At 38.1% G+C, this 25,428-nt stretch overlaps 2 protein-coding genes across 3 annotated transcripts in view; both read left to right on the forward strand.

Moving 5' to 3' along the window:
• Positions 1–8,740, forward strand: part of ZNF654 (zinc finger protein 654) — a 113,471-nt gene extending 104,731 nt beyond the window's left edge. For both annotated transcript variants that reach the window (XM_080654965.1, XM_080654966.1), the window contains 2 exons: positions 2,326–4,669; positions 5,777–8,740. In XM_080654965.1, coding sequence (XP_080511091.1) covers positions 2,326–4,669; positions 5,777–5,784 — 2,352 coding nt within the window. In that variant the 3' untranslated portion in view covers positions 5,785–8,740. The remainder of the gene's footprint in view (positions 1–2,325; positions 4,670–5,776) is intronic.
• A 6,307-nt stretch (positions 8,741–15,047) lies between these two features.
• On the forward strand, positions 15,048–24,021 carry LOC308241494 (uncharacterized protein C3orf38 homolog). The gene is made up of 3 exons (XM_080654967.1): positions 15,048–15,627; positions 18,347–18,588; positions 20,120–24,021. The coding sequence occupies exons 1-3, from the start codon at positions 15,501–15,503 to the stop codon at positions 20,759–20,761; spliced, it is 1,011 nt and encodes a 336-aa protein (XP_080511093.1). The 5' UTR covers positions 15,048–15,500; the 3' UTR covers positions 20,762–24,021.
• The last annotated feature ends 1,407 nt before the right edge of the window (positions 24,022–25,428 follow it).

The following is a 25,428-nucleotide window of genomic DNA, read 5'->3' on the forward strand; positions in this document are numbered from 1 at the left end:
AAAAAGGTTTTTATTAATGGAATAGGTCACTCACATGCCTCTGTACTATGAAAAGAGGCACAGACAATGCTATATGAGTTCAGGAGACATTACAGATAGCATATCTGAAAGGCTTCACAGAGGAAGATGCTTTCAGCTGTGTTTTGAATGACTGAGGAGGATAATACTAATGTTTGTATTTTAGAGCACTTTTGCCTCATTTTATTGTTTGTTTCTCACAACTGTCCAGTGACATTAATAGTGTAGTAGAGAAACCTGGGGAGAGTGTGTAGAAGATGAAATTAATCAGAGGGACTGCAGGAGGTAGGGGTGGGTTTGCTGGAGATCTTGAAGGCTACACTAAAAGTTGGAACTTAAGTCTGTAAATATATTGGAATTGTTACAGGATTTGGGGTAAAGAAGTGTCCTGTTCCCTTTTGTCCTTTTACAATGAAATTTTTAAACTTAGGCAACTGGGTACATTATAACTTCATTTGAAGAAAGAGGAGGAATTCTGTTTGGAAGCAGTGAATTTTGAATTTGTTCTATTTGGAAAATCTAGGTGGGAATATCTAATTGTAATAGACAATTAGCAAAAAGCAATTCTTTTCGAATTCAGAAAAGAATTTCAAGCTGGAAATGATGGATTGATAGGAGAAAACTAAATTTAGTGGAATAGATCTGATCCCATTCACTCTGTAAACATTTACTCAAAGGTCACTATATGCCAACTTCTATGCTAACCATAGGAAGATATAAAAAAAAAAATGAGATACTGTATTATTTAGGAATGCAAAGCGATTCCTAGGAATTTAAGAATTCACAGTCAGAGGCATGGGCACACATGAATTGTTATGAAACAATATATACATGCTTTTTAGAAATAAGTATAAGTTATTCTCAGTGGAAAGAATGGGGAATGTTTAACTCTACCCCAGGGCAGGGGCCAGAAAGAATGGTGAGAAAAACTTTCAGAGTAGAACTGATTCTCAAAGAATGAATTGGAGATGGGTAGGAGTTTACCAATTATATAAAGTGGGAATATGATGTGAAAGTTAAGGTCTGATTGTGGAACTGTAAGTAGTTAAGCAGGGTTACATAGCATTTAAAGGATTAAGAGGACGTGAGCATGGTAAGGTAGTCTTCCTCTCTGTCATCTATAATATACCATATGCAGGCAGTATGATGTACAAATAGTTTTAAAGACATATTACTTTTGTACTTATTTCTATTCAAACAAGCATTTTGATAACTAAATCATTAGCAGTGTTATTTATAGCTTGAATTAGGGTGGGCAGACAACAGATTCCCAAGTAAAAGCTGATGTAGTTATCTTTGAGAAGTTAACATTTCAAAGCCTAATAATTTGCAGATAACTTCCAGTAGGTTCATTATTCTGATACTTTATATTAGATTTGGAAAGATTGTAATTGCCCTTTCCATGTGGCCTATACTTCTCCCCTTATTTGGATAAATAATACTTAAATAACGGAAGTAATATTATCCAGTTCAGCTTTATGAGTTTTCATAAGCAGTTCTTTTTAAAAAAATTTCTAGTTATTTTTTAAGATCAAAATTTGATAAATGTGTTTAAATACATATAATGTAACCCTTCTGCCACAGAATGTGAGGTTAGTACCTAAAATAAACAGGATCTAGATTTATAAGAAACTTTACTCCTCATAAGTTTATGAAGCACTTTGTATTTTAAATCACCATAAGGTTATGAAGCATTTTGTATTATGATTAACTAGAGGCCCGGTGCACGAAATTCGTACACTCGGGGACGGGGTGTCCCTCAGCCCAGCCTGCGCCCTCTTGCAGTCCAGGAGCCCTCGGGGGATGTCTGACTGATGGCTTAGGCCCGCTCCCCGTGGGCCATCAGTTGGAGATCCTTAGCGCTGCTGTGGAGGCAGGAGAGGCTCCCGCCACCACCGCTGCACTTGCCAGCTGTGAGCCCAGCTTCTGGTTGAGTGGCGCTCCCCCTGTGGGAGCGCACTGACTACTAGAGGGCAGCTCCTGTGTTGAGCGCCTGCCCCCTGGTGGTCAGTGCTCATCATAGCGACCGGTTGTTCTGCTGTTTGGTTGATTTGCATATTAGCCTTTTATTATATAGGATAGGTCTTAACAAACTTAAAAATTAAATAAATTGGAATTGAAAATGCTATCTTTTCCAAATTATTCTCAAGTTTAAAAAGATTTAAGGCTACCCATTAAAGAAAATTGTACATTTGAAATACTATGTTTATTTAGCTTTAATTTCAGAGTTGTAATTTAAAAAGATAAACTAGTTTGTGTAATATTTAAAAGGTATTCAGTAGTAATATTTTTTTTCTTATTATACAGGTTGAAGAAGAAGGCTTACAAATTTGTGTTGAAATATGTGGTTGTGCTCTACAACTAGACCTTCATGATGATCCCAAAACTAAGTGTCTAATTTATAAAACAATCGCACATTTCTTGCCAAATGATTTGGAAATCCTCAGGATTTGTGCACTCTCAATATTTTTTCTTGAGCGCTCCTTGGAAGCTTATCACACTGTTGAAGAGCTTTATAAATGTCCAGACGAAGAATATAACGAAGGCACCAGCAGTGTTCAAAATCGTGTTCGTTTTGAATTACTTCCTATTTTGAAAAAGGGATTGTTTTTTGATCCTGAATTCTGGAACTTCGTAATGATTAAGAAAAACTGTGTAGCATTACTGAGTGATAAATCAGCAATCAAATTTCTAAATGAAAATACACTGGAAAATTCTATAGGTAATCTAAAAAAGACAGTGGAACAGAAAGGTTTAGATGAAGGTGTTGATTCTTTTACAGATCAGAGCACTGGAGAGCTTGATCCTGATGATATATCTGAAGTACAACCTAAAGGCCATGTTAACACAAAGAAAAACCTTACTGCTTTTAACGCTTCTAAAGTAGACCACAGTGTCCCAAGGCATCGGTGTATGTTATGTAACAAGGAATTTCTAGGCGGTCACATTGTAAGGCATGCCCAGGCTCATCAGAAAAAGGGCAGTTTTTCCTGTGTAATATGTGGTAGGAAATTTAGAAACAGAGGACTTATGCAGAAGCATTTAAAGAATCATGTTAAAAAAATACAAAGACATCAGATTGCTGTAGCTCAACAGGAGGATCAGGAAACCCCTGCTTTGGAAGAAATAAACTTTTCCAATTCTTCAATTTCATTTGAAAACGGGGATTTTTATAATAAAGATTTGGAAATACCAACTATTAATACTTCCAATGATGGAAACGAAGAAGTCATCCCTCAGCATGTGGCTGAATTCACTGAAATTCCCATAAGTGTATCAGAAGATGTCATTGAAAACATTGAAAATGGCAGTCCTGACACTTATATAAATAACGTATTGGAACCTTTACCTGTATGTGAGGATGACTACGAGGAGGAAGAGGAGGAAGAAGGTGATTATGAAGAAGATGATTATGACCTGAATCAAGAAACTCCAGCACTTCATAAAATTAATGGAACTTTATGCCATCCAAAAGACATATATGATATAGATCAAAAAGGAAACTTTAAGTGCCCTGCTCTTGGTTGTGTCAGGATATTTAAAAGAATTGGATTTCTCAATAAACATGCAAGGACTGCACACCCAACTGACTTAAATGTGCGGCAAACGGTAATGAAATGGAGCAAAGGAAAATGCAAATTTTGTCAAAGGCAGTTTGAAGATTCTCAGCATTTTATAGATCACCTTAATAGACACAGCTATCCAAATGTGTATTTTTGTTTGCATTTTAATTGCAATGAGTCATTTAAACTGCCATTCCAGCTTGCTCAGCACACAAAAAGTCACAGGATATTTCAGGCCCAGTGTAGTTTTCCAGAATGCCATGAGCTTTTTGAAGATCTTCCTCTGCTATATGAACATGAAGCTCAGCACTATTTAAGTAAAACACCGGATTCATCTGCACAACCAAGAGAAGCAACTGCTTGGGATGTTCTTACAGACTTAAATAATAGTTATCAGGAAAAAGACTCATCTAGTAATGAGAAACAAGCTATTAGCCTGCCAGTTTTTACTAGCAAATCAAGGAAAGATTCTACAGAACCAAAGACATGTATAGAAAGTATGGAAAAGAAGACAGACAGTTTAGTTCAGAATGGAAATGAACATTCTGATGACACTGTTTCTGATATAAGCTTGACAGACCAAAAGATGCCTGACCTAGAGCCAAATTCTGAAAATAATTGTAGTATTATTGATTTAGTCAATGGACACAGTGGAATAGAACAGACACCTTTAGTTTCATCAGGTTCTACTTTGAAAATTGATACAAATAGAATCAGAACAGAAAATGGTTCCATTTTACCCAATGTTGTACCACAAGAACACAGTACCCTGCCCGTATCTCAGGCACCATCCAAACCAAATCTGACGAGTGAACATACTTCATATGGCTTAATCTTATCAAAGCCATATGTCAGACCATTGCCTCCCAGTTACCTTGATGAACGGTACCTTAGTATGCCAAAACGCAGAAAATTTCTGACTGATAGAATAGATGCCTGTTCTGATCAAGATAACATTTGTAAAAAATCAATGAAAAGATTAAGATGTGGCAAATGCCTGACCACCTACTGTAATGCAGAAGCACTTGAGGCTCACCGTGCACAAAAGAAATGTCAGGCACTCTTTGGATTTGATTCAGATGATGAAAGTAAGTCTTCTATCTTCTCAGTAGGTATATTTGTAGAAATAGAAAATGCCATAGGTCTTTAAAGTTAAATTAACATTTGTATAGCATCCTATATAAAAAAAGCATAATATGCAAGTTGACTGAATGGTGGCATGGTGGGGGGCAGGGCCAGCAAGCAGGTGGCTCCTGGCCAGCCAAGGCTTGTGCCAGTGGGCAGAGGGAGGGAACGGCGATGGAGGGTGGGGGGCAACCAGCAGCGGTGGAGGAGTGATGTGGGGGGCTGGCACCATCCCCTGATGGGCACGTCTGGTCGCCTCCCACAGAGGGAGGATGGGCGGCAATGGCAGGGTGATGGGGGCGGCGCTGTCCCCTAATCGGCCCAGCGGCGGCAGCATAATGGCAGGGTGATGGAGGCGGTGCTGTCCTGATCACCCATCCAGTCACCTGCAGAGGGAGGCCTGGTGGCAGCGGGGGGGGGGGGGGGGAGTGGTGCTCTCCTCTGATTGACTGGCCCGATTGCTTCCTGCAGAAGACATCCCCTGAAGACTCCCGGACTGTGAGAGGGTGCAGGCTGGGCTAAGGGCCCCCCTCCTCAGTACACAAATTTTCATGCACTGGGCCTCTAGTAGATAATAAAGCACTAACTATACATTATTTCCTTTAGTTCATACAACCATTATGAGGTGTTATCACTATTCCTGTTTTATAGCTCAAACTCAAATTCACAAAGTTAAGTAATTTGCATAGGCACAGGCCTATGAACTTGTGGGAGCCAGAATTTGTACACAGGTTTTCCATACTCTTTGGTCATTTTCACTGTATCTGAAGCTTTTCTTCATTCTAGGTTTCATGTACTTAAGGTTCTAGAAACAAAGTAATTATGATGGAAGTGTTTTTCATCTGCATGCTAGAATATAAACCAAGTGAAACTGAGCCTCTTTACAAAAAACAATTTAAAAGAATCAGAAAAGAAATGAGAAACAAAAATGAGCAGAAGAACTTGCCTGTCTTTTTACCGCTTATCAGTATTCTTGGAATGTGTAAGTGTGTAAATAAACAGGAATCTGACTTAGAGTTCCAGTTGAACATCTATAAAATTTGAATTAATAGACATGTTTTGTTTTACAGGTGCCTGATAAAAATGTTTCAGAAAGATCTGTCGATCAAGCAGTAGTGTGAAAAAAGCACTACAAGAAAATGCATCATCAGTTTGCTATTTCCCTGACGGCCTTAATTTTAGAGTGGTCTCAGATTAAAGACAAAGCACATTGTCTAGAATGAACTCACAGAGATGTGCTAGTTCAGATTCCAAAAGGATTATTACAAAACTCCCAAAGTACCAGTTATCCAGAAAACCACATTTTAAAAAAAAGTTCATGAGATTAATAGCAGCATGTTCAGTTTCGCTTAAGTGAGAAACTTGTTCAGGCAACTAGTCAGAAAAAGAAACCAGCTATGGCCTTACAGAAAGGGAGTTAACCCATTTAAAAAGGGGGAGGAGTTGGTTTACAATAAACAACTTAAAGTATTCTACAAATAGGATGGTTTTCTTGTCATGTATAATCAGATTTTGACCTCCCTTCTGATCAAACATGGCTTAAGGAATCACTACTAGGTTTATTATAATTTAGAAACTGATACATGAAAATATAACTTGATTTATCACTGTTCTATCCATAAAAGATTGTAACTTCTTTCCAGATGATTGAATAAACAGGTCAAAGTTCAATGTATGGCATGCCAGTATTTAAAATGGGCAGCAGTGTCAATTAAATAGAATAAGTACCATAGATAACTTTGGGGATAGATGGGAGGAATCTTAAGACCATTAAAGGCTATGTAGTTGATGGAAAACACTGAATTGCAAATTCCTCAATGTGAATAATGGTATAAGCACACTGGGATATTTCTATTTGTATATAGAGTAGTGTTAGGACATTGCTTGATGATTCATAGTAAGGTCCTTTAGACATTAATATGAGTTATCTAAGTACAGTCCTACAAAAACTGGCTGTAAAAAAATATGTAAGCTAAGAATCAGGTCAAGAATTCATTGGTTTTATTCATTTAGAAGAGTTAGTTTTAAAATAAGCCATACTACTCATGCTTTCTTATTTATTAGTGATAGATTTGGTCTGATTAATAATTTTTATATATATATGAAAGGAAATATTTACATAAGAATTTGCACAGCAAGAACCCAGTAAGATATATTGATGCATTTATTTTCCTTGATGACCAGTAGATTTTCCTAAGGAAGATTTTAACTTAATAAATTGTTAAGACAAAAAATGTTTTTAAAAATACCCTCTCAGATGTGTTCTACTTGTACATTCTCTAAAAGAGGAAGGTTAAAGACCTTTTACCTAATAATGTGTTAATCTATAGTAGGGATAAAATGAACAAAAATGCAAAGGCAAATTCTTCAAAAACTGGGCTAGTAATGTACCAGTGTCCAGTATTCCAACTGACACATTTTTGTTCAAAGCAGATAATCTGATCAGAGCCTACTATATCCATATATTTTGAATATTAAACTTTGGCATATTAATGTTTCTTGAATGAAGTTACCAAGCAAGTGGGACATTTCTTGCAGGGCATCATCCAGACTATTGAATTAAGATTTCCAAGTCACAATAGATCATGGTAGGTCAGATATCTAAAAAAGTTCCCAATTGTATTAGCTTAGTTGTCATGTGCATTCACTACTATACAATTGACAGTCCATTCCAATAAAATTTAGGTTTTATTTTTATTGTAGCCTACATTAGGCTGTGGAATTTACATTTAAATTGCGTAAGTAAATACAAATCAGATAGATTTTTTAATTCTTTAAGGTCAACTTAAAATGTTTTCCATACTCCCTGACACTAAAAATATAATACTTGAGATCTATTTCAGTTTAGTCTAAAATAATCATGTAATTAAAAGTCTGTTTGGAAACTAGTTCATTTGGACAATAAAGTTACTTTTGAAATATAATTTCTGCTTCATTTTCTGGAAGTTTAAAATTATACTTAACATTTTTAACTATTTTTTTGTAAGTTGAAACTATCATGTCTACAAATTATTTTCATTCATTTTGCAGTTCATACCAAGATGTTTTTAAATATATTACATACGTTATTTTATGTCTTTGAGGTTTTATTTCTATTATGTTGCTAAGGGAAAACTTTTGGAGACAGATCAAATTTGTTTATACATAAATCAAGGAATGTCTTATAAAATTCTATTTGAACACACTGTTCTAACTCTTCATATACTTCTCAAATAATTGTTTTTGAAAGAATGTGTACATTTTATGTATGTTTTATAAAACACAAACTTACATCATTTTGCTTGTAGAGGATGCAAAACTTCCAACAATTCTAATTTGGGATCCAGAAGAAAAGGAAGCTTTCTTCTTCCTCAGTTTATTCTCTTTCTTTTTTACTCCTTCTGTTTAGGATGTGTTTATCTTACATGGACCAAGTTTCAATCCTGTGTTTAAAAAAAAAAAAAAAAATGCCTTCAAAACATTAAATACTAACTTTCTACTATGTTTCAGTAAGGTCAAGAAAATAGCAAATCTGAATTTTTGCTGCTCAGATATTATGGGAGAGGTAAAAAAGGAATCTCCGTGGACAAGGACACTGGTACTTTGGGCTTTTAGCCATATTCGTTTTTTTAAAACCACCAATTATATAATGAGTAGATAATTTATAACATTGAACTTGTGATTCTTCTGAAATCACACTTGAAGGTTCAGCCGTACTCCTTTTGTGTTTGGTTTAAACTGTTGTATGGATGAAAAACCTAAAAGGGATGATAGTGTTTATTTTTTAATTTATTTGGTACTGTAAAACACCTTTTCAGAATGACTAAATGCTGCATATGCATTTTGGAATTGTTAATATGTGAAAGATATTACAGATTCAGCAAGAAAGGAATTTGTGCTTCCTTGTTGAACATTAAATTATTTTACTTTGCATTTTATAAGAGTACAAATTAAAACTGAGCCATTGAACTGCAATAAATCAACAATAGTGTCTCATTTCAAGAAGTTTTTTGTACTGTACATAGATTTGTTCAATAAAACATTGTTCTTATTGGTAATGAAGTGTTCATTTTTTTAAGCTGATTTATTTTTAAATATATTTTTATTGATTTCAGAGGGAAAGGCAGAGAGAAATAGAAACATCAATGATGAGAGAGAATCATTGATCAGCTGCCTCCTGCACACCCTCTACTGAGGATTAAGCCTGAAATCAGCGCATGTGTACTGACTGGGAATAGAACCACTGAGTCACACTGGCTGGGCTGAAGTGTTCATTTTTATAAAACACAACGCTTCAAAAGGAATTAGGCTTAATATATATATATTAAATAAATTTCTATTATGTCTTAGAATGAGGTATTTCAGTTCATATCATACTTAGATTATTGAGTGATTTAAAAAATACAGAAAAAGAATCTAGAAGTTTAATTAAATAGACCTTTTTAGAAATTATTTTAACTAATGTCCGCATGTAGGAATTACACATTGATAGAATGCTGGTTACTGAAGTCATTTCAAGTAAATGGCTTTAGTATAAGGTAGGTGGAAGACAACTATCAGAAGCAAGACTGGATGGATTTGTTTATGTTGGTAATTCTTCAAAGATGAAGTGCCTTTGCTGGAACTTAAACACACACACACACAAAAAAAAAAACAACAAAGAAAAACTGAAGTCATTTGGAAGTAAGATGTAAATAATGATGAAAATTACCACCTACAAAAACATTTCAATGGGAAAATGTCTAAGCCAATCAATCTGTGTCTAAAAGTGAGGGCTCCTACATTTTTGGTTCACTAACAAAGGAAAACCCCTTACACTTTGCTATAACTTGCAACTGGGAAAAAATGGGCCTGATGTAGAAAAAGGACCTCTTTAATGTGATGAGATAGTACTGCAAAGGAAAGAACATATGTATACTGTGTTAAGTACACTGTTTTGTACATATTACCAATGTTATGTTTTGAAAAACACTGAGAAAGTTATTAAAGCATTATAGAGTTGAGATTTAGAATTCTCAGTCTATGATTTATGATTATATTAAATAAATGTTTTGAGGTATTTAGGTAAAATTATTGGGGTTATCTACACTTTGATTTTTTTCTGAAACTTGAGGAATTCTGAGAAGCAATCAAATATTACTAAGTACCTTTAAATAAATAGGTGGTTTTTCATAGCATAAGATCCATACTAATTTCAAGAACCAACTGATAACAGAAACAAGTTTTGGCTCTACATCAAGATTTGAAATGGAGGCAATCCATAGTACATGGAATAAAAATAAAAGTGCAAGAGAAGTTCATGCCTTACTTGTGGGTCCAACACACGGGAGAATAAGGTTTCTTGTTTTAATAAATTAGTGTGTACAAACTATACGTGTAACTCCTAATTGTTAAAACAACAATAGATAAGAACACTGCTTTTTAGAAACTCAAGGTTCAGAAAGGTTAAATAACTTGACTAAAGTCACACAGCTAATAAATAGGTGGAATTGAAAAATAAGATGTGTCCTAAAACCATAATGCCAATCAGTTTCCATTCTGCCATGCTCTTTTTCCCTACAAATATAGATCATGAGTGGATCTAATACATTCAAATTGAGAGGGCTAGTCTTGCTGGAGGATCAGTGATTTCAGAGACAAAGGATGAAGTTGGCTACAGACAGCTATTTCTAAAATTAAATCTTTATTGTTCAGATTGTTACCAGATTATTACAGTTGTTCCTCTTTTCCCCCCCATAGCTCCCCTCCACCCGGTTCCCACCCCATCCCATGCCCTTACTCCCCCCCCCCACCACTGTCCTCATCCATAGGTGTATGATTTTTGTCCAGTCTCTTCCCCCACCCCCACACCCCTTTCTCCCCGAGGATTGTCAGCCCACTCCCTTTCTATGCCCCTGATTCTATTACATTCACCAGATTATTCTGTTCATCAGATTTTTTATTCACTTGATTTTTAGATTCACTTGTTGATAGATATGTATTTGTTGTTCATAATTTTTATCTTTACCTTTTTCTTCTTCTTCTTAAAGAATACCGTTCAGCATTTCATATAATACTGGTTTGGCGGTAATGAACTCCTTTAGCTTTTTCTTATCTGTGAAGCTCTTTATCTGACCTTCAATTCTGAATGATAGCTTTGCTGGGTAGAGTAATCTTGGTTGTAGGTTCTTGCTATTCATCACTTTGAATATTTCTTGCCATTCCCGTCTGGCCTGCATAGTTTCTGTTGAGAAATCAGCTGACAATTGTATAGGTGCTCCCTTGTAGGTAACTGTTTTTCTCTTGCTGCTTTTAATATTCTCTGTCTTTTGCTCTTGGCATTTTAATTATGTGTCTTGGTGTGATCCTCTTTGGATTCCTTTTGTTTGGGGTTCTCTGCGCTTCCTGGACTTGTAAGTCTATTTCTTTCACCAGGTGGGGGAAGTTTTCTGTCATTATTTCTTCCAATAGGTTTTCAATATCTTGCTCTCTCTCTTCTTCTGGCACCCCCGTAATTCTGATGTTGGTACGCTTGAAGTTGTCCCAGAGACTTCTTACACTATCTTCATATTTTTGGATTCTTTTTTCTTTTTGCTTTTCTGATTGGGTGTTTTTTGCTTCTTTGTATTTCAAATCTTTGACTTGATTCTTGCGATCCTCTAGTCTGCTGTTGGATCTCTGTATATTTTTATTTCAGTCAGTGTATGCTTAATTTGTAGTTGGTACTTTTTCATATCCTCAAGGGTCTCACTAAATTTATCGGCCTTTTCTAGAAAATTCTTGAAAACCTTATAACCATGGTTTTGAACTCTATATCCAGAAGTTTGCTTTCCTCCATTTCTTTCATTTGTGACATGTTTCTTTGTCTCCGCATTTTGGCTGCTTCCCTGAGTTGATAGAGTGGCTTTGTGTGCCAGGTGTCCTATAGGGCCTAGTGGCTCAGCCTCCCCAGTTACCTGAGGTGGACACTCTTGGTGCACCCCTTTGTGGCCTGTGTGCACAGTCTTGTTGTAGTTAAGCCTTGATTGTTGTTGGTATCACTGGGAGGAATTGACCTCCAGGCCAATTGGCTGTGAGGATCAGCTGTGTCTACCATGGGAGAACAACTGTGCTGGAGACAACCTTATGAGGCAAGACTTGCTTTAGTGGGGCTTTGGTGCTTACTGAGTCTGCCCCCTAAGTGTGTCCCTTATGGATTTGAGGAGTTGTAATCTGGATGGTCCTACTCTGACCCCTGGGTACACTGGCTCTTGGATTTCCAAGGAGGTGCTAATTTAGCCTCTGCCTGAGGCCACCCAGCAGGAGCTATGGAGAGATCTGCAGATTCCTCTTCTTTGTTTGGATTTTGGAGGTGCACAGATGAGGCCCAGCTGTGAAGCAATGCAAGCTGCTGTGGTGCCTTGGGCCTTCTTTTGGATGTTCTGGGTCTCTCTGACTCAGCTGCAGTTTGTTAGGTAAGTTTAGATTTCAAAGGACCAGGCCATTCATATGCAAAAGCCTCTGCGTACAGCTTGGATGGGATGGAGTCTCAGGGCGGAGCAAACAGCAATGGCTTCCAGTCAACCCTGCCCTAAGAGGCCCTGGGGTCTCAGTGTCCCTTGGTAATCACTGCAAGCATCTCTGAGAGAAAGCTGCCCTCGAGTTCTGTCTGCTGCCAGTCCAGTTTCTACCCGTATGAGTCTGGGTCCCCAGAGTCTCGCCCAGAACTGAAGTTCAGAGCAGTCGGGAGCTTGTGACCCCTGTGGGTTGAAAAAGCCAGCCGAGTACTCAGTTGCCAGCCCTCTCCTCATGCACGCTCCTCTGTACCTCTGCACTTTACTTCCGCAGCTCCTCTGAGTTTCAGTGTGCTTTTCTCTCCCCTTCTAGTTTAGAATTTCCACTTAGCCAGCCTTCCTGTGGTTCTGAATGATGTCTGTTTTGTCTTTTAGTTGTAGTTTTGAAGTGGTTGTGCAAGGCAGCAAGTTCAGGTGTTTACCTATGCCGCCATCTTGGTTTCTCCTGATGTTTTATTTTCTTCTACCACAGTATGGTCTCCAAAGTAGCAGAATCTCAGAACTTGTTAGAATTGCTAAATTTTGGTCAGGTGAGGGATCAATCTGTTTTTTGAGAAGTCCTCCAGGTGATTCTGATACACACTAAGTTTTGAAAACTGCGGATCAAAAGCAACAATGTTCTCCATATTTCCCTAGAGGAGGTAAACTATTTTCCCTTAAATTCAGTCTTTTCAGAAGCTCAGTTTCCAGGAAATTTGAAGAAGTACTTAACTACTTTGGGGTGAATGGATATTTTAATAGTATAATCTAATATCCCAAACCACTCTAATCTAGAAAACTTTTCTTTCCTCAAAACCATTAATTAAACTGCCAGAACATGATTTAATGGAAATACCCCATAGAGGTGATCAGGCTCAATTCCCAACAGGGGGTGTGCAGGAGGCAGCCAAGTGATGTTATGCTTTGATATAGATGTTTCTCTCCCTCAAGATCAATTTTTTTTAAATCTTAAAAAAAACACACAAAAAGCAAGGGAACCACTGCTACGAGACTAGAGTGAGAGAATAACTGGAAATGAAGACAGAAAGGTAAAATATAAAAGCCAGTTATAATGGTAGGCAAGGCTCTATCTAATACAGTAGCCACTAGCCACATGTGGCTATGGAAATATAATTAAAATTCAAATAAAACATAAAATTGAGTTCCTCAGTTCTATTAGCCACATTATACGAGCTCAACAGCCACATGTGGCTGATGGTTATTGTATTGGACAAAAAAGATATAGAACATTCATATCATCTTAGAAAGCACTTTGGACAGATGGTTCTGTATCAGTGATCCTCAACTAAAAATGGTTTTTTGTCTCCCAGGAAACTCGGCAAGTTGGAGGCATTTTTGGTATCCATAACTGGAGAGAGAAGATGCTACTGGCATCTAGTGGGTAGAAGCCAGGGATGCTGTTAAGCATCCTACAACACATAGGATAGCATCTACAATAAAGAATTATCCTACCCACAAACTCCAGGGTTGAGAAACCCTGCTCTAGATCAATCGTGACTACAACTCTAACTTCACTTACTTCCAGAAGCTGCTCCAGCATCCTGGCACTCTTCTGTAGTTCACGCTCTCATTGTCTTCAGGTCTTTCCTTCAGTGTGACTTAGAGAAGCCTTTCTTGACAGCCTGTATAAAATAGCAACATCCTCTCCATCACCCACCTTTTGGTATTTTTTTAATCCATACTATTCCTGACAATACATAACTTCTTGTATGTTTATTGTTAGCTTCCTTTCACTAGAATGCAAGCTACAAATGACTTGCATTTCCTTTTAGCATACAGAACAGTGCCTGACAAGCAGTTAGATGCTCAATAAATACATGTTCAGAATGACAGGAATGAAAAAGTTGGGCATGCCATCCATGCGGTTCCACACCAGCCTTATGAGCACTTAACTTGTCATGCTTTACTTGCCTAACTCCCAAAAGGTCCTCGAAGGAAGGTCTGTATCATTTTTCTGTATCTTTAATACCTAGTATACTAGGCACTCGGTAATGGTTAATGAAAAATGAATTGGTATCTGTTTAGTAAAATACCCAAATAGCATCTACCAAATTAGATTAATGATGCTTTGAACGCCTGTTCTGAAGACTATATTTACAGTACATTTTATGACTGATATTTAGCTGTGTTTTTTTTAAACATTAAATTTGCACACGGGATCTGCATATGTGCATACATTTCAGCTACTAAATGGCAATACACTAAATGTTAACGAATCTAAAACACGGCTTAACAATGGAAGAGACAGAGGCAAGTGTTTTAAATGATTCCTAATCGGACTTCCTGCGGAGCATGGTTGATTCCCTCTGGTGAATGTGGGCTGCTGTGGTAGTAATAGTATCAATAACGCTAATAGTTGTTGAACTCTAAGAGCAGGCACTGCTCTTCATCCCCCCACCCCTTGCCAGCAAGCCTACAGTTCGCATCTCAACTGGATCCGTTTCGAGATAGGCTGAGGGACAAAAGTGTCGAAAGAGCTTGCCCACGGTCACCGTTAGTAAATTGTTGGATTAAAACCGTGGCCTCTGGCTTCCAGCATTCTAACGTTACTGCTATGCGCTACCACCCCTTCTAAGACCAAGTCTGCGAGAACCGGAATGGGAGCGACAGCCGACCCCGCCAGGAGAGGAAAGTCAGCTGGCAGGCGTGGAATATGAGAGGTGATTTAAAAAAAAAAAAAACACCCGAAAAACTTTTCATAGTATGATGTTAAAACCCAATTATTTTAACACAGTACCATGCGATTTAAGAATATCAAACCGCAGGCGCGCCCAACTTAGAAGTGGCCGCGGCAGACTTTCAACCGCTCGCGGGGGCCGGGCCGGCGGGCGGGGTGGAGGCGCCTCCATTGGCCGGCCCCGGGGCATCTCGGGAGTTCGCCCTACTTCAGGGCCGGCGCCCGCTTTCACGCACCTGCACCTGCGCAGCTTTCCCAGGCGCTCTTTTGGAGAAGGGACTCCTAAGGCTTTCAGGGCATCACTTTCCGCAACCAGCTGCCTTATGGAAGGTCGATGTTCTCAGTGTAAATGCGGTGCTTTCCTAAAATGAGATTCAAGGGACTCGCTCCGTCCTGGCCAGCCCGGAACGACAAGTTGGAGCCTCGCATTTCCTGGTCGACCTCATTGGCGGGGCCACTTCCGCCCAAGGGTTTGGGGTACCCGAGGCGCTTTGGCGGCAAACACCCGGAAGGCACTTCCGGTGCCTGTTGCCAAGGCGCCGGCCCGGTGGGCCTAAAGGAGCGACTTTATTGGCGTCGTCCTCTCCCCCCTTCCTGGGGGTCGAGATGTCGGGGCTCAGCTGCCCAGAGAGAGAGGGCTGTCGTAACCTGCTCGGCCTGCTGGATAACGACGAGATCATGGCCCTTTGCGACACCGTCACCAACCGCCTGGTGCAGCCTGAAGACCGCCAAGGTGAGGTTACACCCCCATCCCCAAGGGCGGTCGCCCTCCCCGGCCCGCAGGTAGCGGCAGCGTGGGAGTGGAGGGGGTGCAAGGCCTCGCCCCCAGCGCGTCCTGACCGCACTGGGACGGAACCCTCGGGAGTCTGGGCCACCGCAGCTGCTCAGCGGCCTGGGACCCACCACGTAGCCTCGGACGGCCCCGCTGCGCCATTCCGCCCGGAGAGGTTGTGGCACCGAAGACGGAAACCCGTTGAATAATATAGGCAAATGCTTGTTTAGAGAACGTGAATAGTCATTTAAAAAAAAAACAGAGAGCCATGCCCTAACCTGTTTGGCTCAGTGGATAGAGCGTCGGCCTGCGGACTGAAAGGTCCCAGGTTCGATTCCGGTTAAGGGCCTGTACTTTGGTTGTGGGCACATCCCCAGTGGGAGGTGTGCAGGAGGCAGCTGATCGATGTTTCTAACTCTATCCCTCTCCCTTCCTCTCTGTAAATAATCAATAAAATAAATTTTTTTAAAAAGGGAGCCATTTTGTTTCGATCAGCTGAGCGTCAACTGTTAGCCGCTCAGGCATTTTCGAGCTTGGAAGAGGTTATCAGACATTTTGTTCAATCTCCTAGGTAAAACAAATTACTGTAATACAAGCAGATGGTTTGAATTCATGTCTGTTCTTGGATCCAGATTTTTTCTGAGATTTTGTGTAGAAACACATTGCTTCAAGGGTTATTAAACATAAGCCTGACGTGTATAAAAACGTAATGAGTAGCTTAAGCGTTTATTTCATTTTATATATTACCTGGCCAGTTTTATTCTAAATTTGCTGGATTTTACTTTAAAATGTCAAAATTCCAGCCCCCTATATTAGTAAATGACTTATTTATAAAAGACTGTTTTTTAACACTGTATTTTTCTACTTAAGTTAGATTTATATTTTTATTATTTAAGAAAATCTCCATTTGAAACTTCGAACCATGAACATTGAAAGAAGAAATTCCTAAGAGAATGGTTTTAGACTTAATGTAGTTCTTCAGCATTTATATATTTTACATAGTCACCTCTAAAATCATAGTGAGTGAATTTAAAATTGTAATACATCAAAATGCTGGATTTAATTGGTTCCCAGTACAAAATTGTTAAATGATTTGAAGAAATGTTTCTCAAAGAGGAAAAAAATCATCACTAAACATATGAAAAGGCAACCTCTTTAGAAAGCAGTGAAATGAAAACCAAAACACGATCTTTTTTTTTCCCATATACCAAATTGGCAAAAAACTGTATAAACTTCAAACGTTGGTGATCAACTTTTAGTGAAACAACTTTTAGAACTACCACTTTGGAAAAAAAGTTTGACATTATCTTCTGAAATGGAAGGTTTGCTTACTCAGAGGCACAGGTTTCTAGACCTGAGCTTCTCAAACTTGAATGTGCCTATGAATCTCAGGGATCTTGTTAAAATGCAGATTCTGGTTTAGTAGCTTGGGGTGGGCCCTAGAAAGTCCACGTTTTTAGTAAACTAAGTGACGCTCATCTTGTCCCTCTGCACTAGGAGACATGTATGAAAGAAAGTAATAGTGTTGGTAATTGGACACACAATAAAACCCTGTAAACAAAGATAAATTACTTTGTGACGTAGTCCTATAATTAACTATGGTACAACTAAATAAAGCTACATATATTCTAATAGAGTAATCTCAGAAACAACATTAAGGAAAAGCTGATTACAGAAGATATCTATTGATGGGTTGAATTTACAGAATGTTCAAAAAATAGCAAATTATATTGTTTGGGGATATGTCACTAAAAAAAGAATCAAGGGAATAGTAAACAACATTTAGGATAATAGCTACCTGTGAGATAGATGGGTAGAGAGAGGGAATGGCATTAAGGAGGGAGGGTTAAAATTATGGCCTCAAAGGTATTAGTAATTTCCTGTCTCAAGCTGCATGTATGTACATAGGAGTTCATTTTATTGCTATTCTGTATACCTCACACATGTTAAAAATAATCTTTGGTCTGTTATTTAATATAATTTTTTAAATTAAAAAAGTACAAGTCTGGGTTCTGCCAATTCTTAGAAGCATAATTATTGATATCTTATGTATTCTCAAGTTTCATTATCTGTAGAGTGAGGAGATTGAACTAAAAGTTTTTGTACATCTAAAATACTGTAATTTTGCCCATTTTTAGGAATTATAACTGAATTTAGGTCCATTACCTTATTAGAAAAATTTTTTTCTGGCTTAAATTTTTTCTTGTAACACTAGTTTTTTTTTTTTAATCCTCACTTGAGGATATTTTTCCATTGATTTTTTTAGAGAGAGTGGAAGAGGGAGGGAAAGACATAGAGAAATATCACCATGTTGAGGGCCTGGGCCAGGGAGGAGCCTGCAACAGAGGTACGTGCCCTTGACCTGGGACCCTTCCATCTGCAGGCCGATGCTCTATCCACTGAGCCAAACTGGCTAGGGCTTTTAAAAAAAGAAATGCTAAAATTTCATTATATTAATGAGAAGTGAAAGGAAGAGGGAATTTTAGGTAGAAAAGTTGAAAGCATAAAGAAATTTTTTTAAAAGTCCCAAACCTGACAACCTACTTCCTGGTTTTTAAAAATGATAACCATCTCATGCAGAAGCAAAAATGTCATGACAAGAGTATAGATATTTGGGAGTTTCTGCTGATCCTGGACAAATTTACATGATTTTCTATTAACATTTACAATTTCCTTCTAGATGCCATTCGTGCAATCTTAGTGTACAGTCAAAGTGTAGAAGAACTTCTGAGGCGTAAAAAAGTCCACCGAGATGTTATATTTAAGTACTTGGCATCACAGGGGGTTGTTATACCTCCAGCTACTGAAAAACACAATCTTATCCAGCATGCAAAGGATCACTGGAAAAAGCAATTACATCTGAAATTGAAGGAAACACCAGAGCCAGTTAAGACCTCTCAGGACATTAGAGACTTTCAACAGGTAAAATTGATCTTATAGTTATAACCTGAACCATAATTGTATTTCAAACTCTTTAGATAATCCTAGATCTGGCGTAAAATGTTAATAATATTTTGATTTTTAAAATAATTTTATGCCCTAACCGGTTTGGCTCAGTGGATAGAGCGTCGGCCTGCAGACTGAAGGGTCCGAGGTTCGATTTCGGTCAAGGGCATGTACCTTGGTTGCAGACACATCCCCAGTGGGGGTTGTGCAGGAGGCAGCTGATCGATGTTTCTCTCTCATCGATGTTTCTAACTATCCCTCTCCCTTTCTCTATTTAAAAAATCAAAATATATTTTTTAAAAATAATAATAATTTTAGCTTTTCTTCATTTCTACTTCAAAAGAATGCTATTGTAAGCTCTTTCTCATTTTGAAAATGGTCTCTGGTTACTAAATTTCAGAAATTCCATGAAAGAAACTTAAATACTTTTTACATTTGATTTTTAATCTAGAAAAAATTTTGTTGTAATTTCCACTGGCTGACATTGGCTGTTCCTATTCCTTTATATCTCTGCTGTACATTGTAGATATTGTGTGACTATTTTTTTTTAAAATATATTTTATTGATTTTTTACAGAGAGGAAGAAAGAGGGATAGATAGTCAGAAACATCGATGAGAGAGAAACATCGATCAGCTACCTCCTGCACACCTCCTACTGGGGATGTGCCCGCAACCAAGTTACATGCCCTTGACCGGAATCGAACCCAGGACCCTTCAGTCCGCAGGCTGACGCTCTATACACTGAGCCAAACCGGTTTTGGCTTGTGTGACTATTTAAATGTTGATTGAATGAACCTCTAGGTCATTTGCAGATTTTTAAACTGCATACCACAAACTGAATTAATGAGGTTTTACAGTGAGAGCTGTTTACTTTCACATTAGGAAAGAATCTTATAAGGTCTTTCTTAATGTACTGAAAGAATCTTGACTTTTAATTCATAACTAATGTGATTTCAAATTAGGGTCTGCCATATACTAGGTGTGAACTTGTGCAAATAACTTGACCTTTTTGAGCCCTCTTTTCTTTATCTACAAAATGGGCATAAGGATAATATCTATGGCATAAGGCTTGTGAAGATAAAAGGAAATAGCACATACCACAGTGCCCAATATATTCAGTAGCATTGCTCAGTAAATACAAGATTTCATAACATGTAAATGAGATACTTTTTTTTCATAACCTGTGAAACCACTGGCACAATCAAGAGAAAATGCTTATATAAATCATTATTATTGATTATTCATGATGATATTTTAAGAGGCTTTGTTAAACCTTAATTTTTTACCTGGGTTTTTGGATGTTTCAGCTGGGAAATTCTAAAATGGTTTTTCCCCTTTTTGCAGAAAGAATTTACTGTGCATGATAGGTTCAGTGAGTTTACATGTAGTTCATTTCCCTTGTGCTATAATTAGTACTATATTAAAACCTAGCTCTGAAACAGGCTAGATAGAAAAATAGGTACAAGTATTAACCTTGGTTTTATTTTGTATTTATCTTAATCCGAAGGAGAAAGAAGATAAAACTGAAAAAGTTGACTTCCGTCGATTAGGAGAAGCATTCTGTCACTGGTTCTTTGAACTTCTTAATTCTCAGAATCCTTTTTTTGGACCACCTCAAGATGAATGGGGGCCACAGCACTTCTGGCATGATGTCAAGCTTAGGTTTTATTACAACACATCTGAACAAAATGTGATAGACTACCATGGAGCAGAAATAGTGAGCCTTCGTCTGCTGTCACTTGTGAAAGAAGAACATCTTTTTCTCAGTCCCAACCTTGATTCCCATGGATTGAAATGTGCTTCTTCTCCCCATGGTCTAGTTATGGTTGGAGTTGCTGGGACTGTCCACCGAGGGAACTCTTGTTTGGGCATTTTTGAACAAATTTTTGGGCTCATCCGCTGCCCTTTTGTGGAGAATACTTGGAAAATCAAATTTGTCAACCTGAGGATTATTGGAGAGGCTTCCCTTGCTCCTGGAGCATTAATGAAACCAGCTATTACATTTGAACCGAGTGATCTAGAGGCCTTTTATAATGTAATTGTCTTATGTGGTGCCAATGAAGTACAACGTAATGTAAGGCAGACGGATAGTGGAACTGGAGACCAAGGTTTGTGCAGTGGAAATGAGGCATTGTTGAACAAAAGATAACTGAGTTTAAGTAATCCTCTAAAGCACTGAGCACTGTATGGATGGAAACTATTCCAGACACTACATTTATATATTTTAGTTGAAATATCTTTTTTGACTACAGACTAACGTATGTGAATACTTGCCTCTTTTCTACCTGAGCTGCAGCAAATGTTCTGAGGGCTTAATGCAGTTCATCAAATAAATCCCACTTTAGATGTTATAAATGTTGTGCCCTAGAAACCAGGTAATATTTTCATTTTACTGAGTATAAATGTTCTGCTAATGTGTATACATTTCATGTGGAAAAGGAGTGATAATGTCTAAGGCTTCCCTTTTTCAAGTTTCTTATAACAATCTGGATAATTTTACAATATTTAAAAAATATGCACTTTAAAAAATTGCGTATTTTAGAGATGTCTAATGTAAAATCAAAGTTCTTATTTTAGAAAACATCAATGACATTCATATGCAAAAAGTTTAATAATTTAGCAGGCGTAGAAAAATTTACTTTGCCTTTTTAAAATCTGAGGAACCTATTTCAAAGTTATCTACTGTAGTCCAAGTTAGATATCTTATAACCTGCAACATTTTTTGAACTATTTTGGGCAGTGATAAGTGCTGTTCTCAAATCAGACTTTATTATCTGAGCTCTAACAGTTTTACGGGGCATTTATTGCAACACCATATAAAGGAAACATCCTGTTGAAATTTTTGTAAGGTGTGCCCAGTTTCTAACTTTTAATTGAATTACTGTTTTTCCTCTTGCTTGATCTTGGTTGAGGCGACCAAAAAATAAAATTATAATGTAAGCATATACTCCCTCATCACAAATTAAAATTATTAGGATTTTTTTCACCTGTAACTTCTTTTACTAGGATTGAGTTATGCGGGTTAAGTTGCCAAATTAATTACATAGTTGCTTTAAAATTTAAATTTCTCATCACCCAGCAGCTACTTGCTGATACTGGATTTAGTTTGTAATTTTAATTTTCAAATGCCATTTGGAAAAAAATTCATCTGGGAAATGCTGTGATGTTGTATTGTACATGTTAACTTTTTACCTTTAACTCTGCTCATGATCATCTAGGGTGACTGAAGAGAATTTTGGAAGCAGGAGGAAAAACTCTTGTTTTTTTAATGCCATGCCTCTTATGAGGAGTACAAATTGATATGTCCTAAAATAAAAAACTTAAAAAAGGAGGGAAATCTCTTTTGTCTGTTATTAGAACAGTGTATTATTTAGATTTAAAGTCAGTTTTTCTCTAAGTTGGAAGTATCGTTATAACATGTAACCGATAAATATCCTAAGTAAAGGATAAATTGAAAACTATTCTTATCATTTTCTTTGTACTGTTGATGTAAAGTACTGCAAAAAGTGTAACTATAGATGTTTAAGATAGACAGAAACTGCTTCTATCGTTAATAATGAATTTTTTAATTTGTGTAATGCTCCAGTGAAACTGCAGTCTCTGCATGTTTGTTTTAATCACCCTTAAAAGTTCAAAATCTTCCTGATAGACCAAATCTCTTGAGGATTAGAGCTATATTTCCTGTGAATCCACAGCTGGGCACATCCATAGGACCTAATGTTGAACTGAAGGGGTGAAAGGGTGACCAAAAGAAGCTTCTGTGTCTAGACTTTTATCTTCGGTGATTTTTGTCAGTGGTAGCTTTTTGACCATATTGTCTGAGTTGTATATGTGGATAGACAGAAACTCTTAGGCCTCAAACTAACTCAGCTTTGGGGAATATTTTAACTTTCATTTACATTTTGATGAATTTCAGAAGCCCCAGGTCAGTGGGATACACTAAGAGGGCCCTAAAACTACCTAGAAACTGTTATAGGGGAAGTGGATACTTCCCAGTTTGAGGAGGAAGACTGGGAGAAATTGAAATTTGTTCAGTAAGCTTAAAACTTGGTCTGGCCTGTAAGAAGGTTCAGAAGCACAGTTCAGATTACTAGTAAATGCTCCTTTTACTACCACTCATTGCTCTGTTTATGTTAGTGAATGACAGAGACCCCCACCTAGCCTATGTCTCTTGCTTTAATACATTTAGGTGGTATTTGGAAAGTCTGTGGGGGCAAGTGGTAAAGAATAAAACATTCTATGCATAAGCAGGGGTCCTCAAACTTTTTAAACGGGGGGCCAATTCACTGTCCCTCAGACCGTTGGAGGGCTGGACTATAGTTTAAAAAAAAAACTGTGAACAAATTCCTATGCGCACTGCGGGCCTGGGGCGAGTCGGCTGCTAAGCAGGACAGGCAGTGGCACCCGGCGGGCCAGATAAATGTCCTCGGCGGGCCGCATGTGGCCCGCAGGCCGTAGTTTGAGGACCCCTGATTTATAGTAACTGAGTGATCAAACCATGGGACCTTATGGGTTTTATTTACTGTAGGCTGATTTGCCGAAACGTAATAACAGGGTATACATCAAATATTCTTTTTTTTGTGTGAAAATAAAAAAATCCTAAAATAATAGTTATATCAGGATATTTTTACAAAAAAACGTATTTCATGTGTCTCATTAACAATACCAAATAGAAAAAAAAAAAGCCACTGCAAATAGCAAACACAAGTCAGGAAAATGTTCCAGAGTTTTAGAAAAGTAACATTTTTATGCTGAAGGAAGACTAGTTACTTAGTCCCAGTAAGAAATTGTGATAACACCAGAAAAGTATTTAAAGAATAGTGGTTTAATTTTTAAAATGGCTAATCAGAAATATTGTGTTTTAACAAAATGGCTCTTGTGGCTAAGTAGATCATAAAAATTAATGAAAACCATACTTCAACATTTTTCTTATCTATTTTCACACATTTAGATGCCCTTTTCTTCACTGGTTTTTAATTTGGGTTATGGATGGTAGTCATTGACCTTTTGAAAAATGAAAGCTATGTTCCCTCTCCCCAGAAAAAATATATTTGCACGTAATATTACAATTGTTGCATATTTCAGAGTTCTTGGATTTCCTTAAAGCACATCTGTGAATCCTGCCATAATAGCTTTATTCCCCCCCCAGACTACTATTCTACTATATTAAACATTAAAATTATTTTTAGAAAATTTGTGCCCTTGCAAGTCCCAAAGCTAGAGTACTAAGTTTTATAAATGATCACTAGGAAGTCTGTTAATGATTGTTGTTAAACTTGTAAATTTTGTTTTTCAAAAGATGTCAGATTTAAGACAAAACCTACTGAAATACTGTCAAGTAAAACATAAAAATCAGAATTCATTTAATATAAATTTAATGTACAATGAACATGCTTTGGAGAAAGTGATAAAAATGAAAAGGAAAAAATATATTTTCTCAAGACCTTTATAAAAACTATCCTAAGATGTGTATTTAACAATTATTGTATATTGCTAATTCTGATTAAGGATTTAAAAAAATATGAACATTTCCTCTGAAGAGCCTATATATGTGATCTATTTTTCACCACTTCCTCTCCCCTAACCCTATTTATAAGCCTTGTAGATAGTCATTTTGCAGATAGCACAGCTGCAGTGCTGGAAACAGGATTTTCTGGATTTGGGTTCTCTTTACATTTATTTGGCATATACTTATTGAGCATCTACAATTTGTAAGTCACTGAATCATGTGTAAGATGAAATAATCCATTAGTAGGTTATTTACCTAAATTTATGTTTAATTCAAATCACAATCCCTGGGTTGAGATGTCTTAAGGTGAGAACTACTGTAAGCCCTTTGCAAAAGGATTCGGTATTAACTTTTTTGTGGTCAGAACAACAGAAAACATTTAATTGAAAATTTGAATAGCTATATGGTTCTAACTAAGTCATACAGGTTTTATCAATACAGAGTATAGACCACTCTGACAAACCACTTTTATTTTAGAACTAGAGGCCTGGTGCACGAAATTCATGCACAGGGCGGGGGGTTGTCCCTCACCCCAGCCTGCACCCTCTCCAATCTGGGACCCCTTGAGGGATGTCCGACTGCCCGTTTAGGCCCAATAAACGGGCAGTCGGACATCCCTCTCACAACCCAGGACTGCTGGCTCCCAACTGCTCGCCTGCCTGCCTTCCTGATTGCCCCTAACTGCTTCTGCCTGCCAGCCTGATCACCCCCTAACCATTCCCCTGACAGCCTGATTGATGCCTAACTGCTCCCCTGCCAGCCTGATTGCCCCTAACTGCCCTCCCCTGCCAGCCTTGTCACCACTAACTGCCCTCCCCTGCAGGCCTGGTTGCCTCCAACTTCCCTCCTCTGCCGGTCTGGTCACCCCTAACTGACCTCATCTGTAGGCTTGATTGCCCCCAACTGCCCTCCCTTGCAGGCCTGGTCCCTCCCAACTACTCTCCCCTGCTGGCCATCTTGTGGTGGCCATCTTTGACCACATGGGGGCAGCCATCTTGTGTGTTGGAGTGACGGTCAATTTGCATATTAATCTTAGATAGGATAGAGGCCTAGTGCATGGGTGGGGGCTGGCTGGTTTGCCCTGAAGGGTGTCTCAGGTCAGGGTGGGGGTTGCCTTGGGGCATGGGGCGGCCTGGGCGAGGGGCCTGTGGTGGTTTGCAGGCCGGCCACGCCCCCTGGCGACCCAAGCGGAGGCCCTGGTATCTGGGGTTTATTTATCTTCTATAATTGAAACTTTGTAGCCTTGAGCGGAGGCCAGGGCAGGCCAGGGCTGCGGGAAGCTTGGCTTCCTCCATCAGCAGGGGCAA

The sequence above is a fragment of the Plecotus auritus genome, assembly GCF_963455305.1.
Source record: "Plecotus auritus genome assembly, chromosome: 2".
Lineage (NCBI taxonomy): Eukaryota > Metazoa > Chordata > Mammalia > Chiroptera > Vespertilionidae > Plecotus > Plecotus auritus.

What these genes read in the sequence shown, in the direction of transcription:
- LOC308241494 (XM_080654967.1), top strand. Translation starts at nt 15,501, where the DNA reads ATGTCGGGGCTCAGCTGCCCAGAGAGAGAGGGCTGTCGTAACCTGCTC. An exon ending in GCAGCCTGAAGACCGCCAAG is followed by an intron (nt 15,628 to 18,346) that starts GTGAGGTTACAC and finishes ATTTCCTTCTAG; the next exon opens with ATGCCATTCGTGCAATCTTA. An exon ending in ACATTAGAGACTTTCAACAG is followed by an intron (nt 18,589 to 20,119) that starts GTAAAATTGATC and finishes CTTAATCCGAAG; the next exon opens with GAGAAAGAAGATAAAACTGA.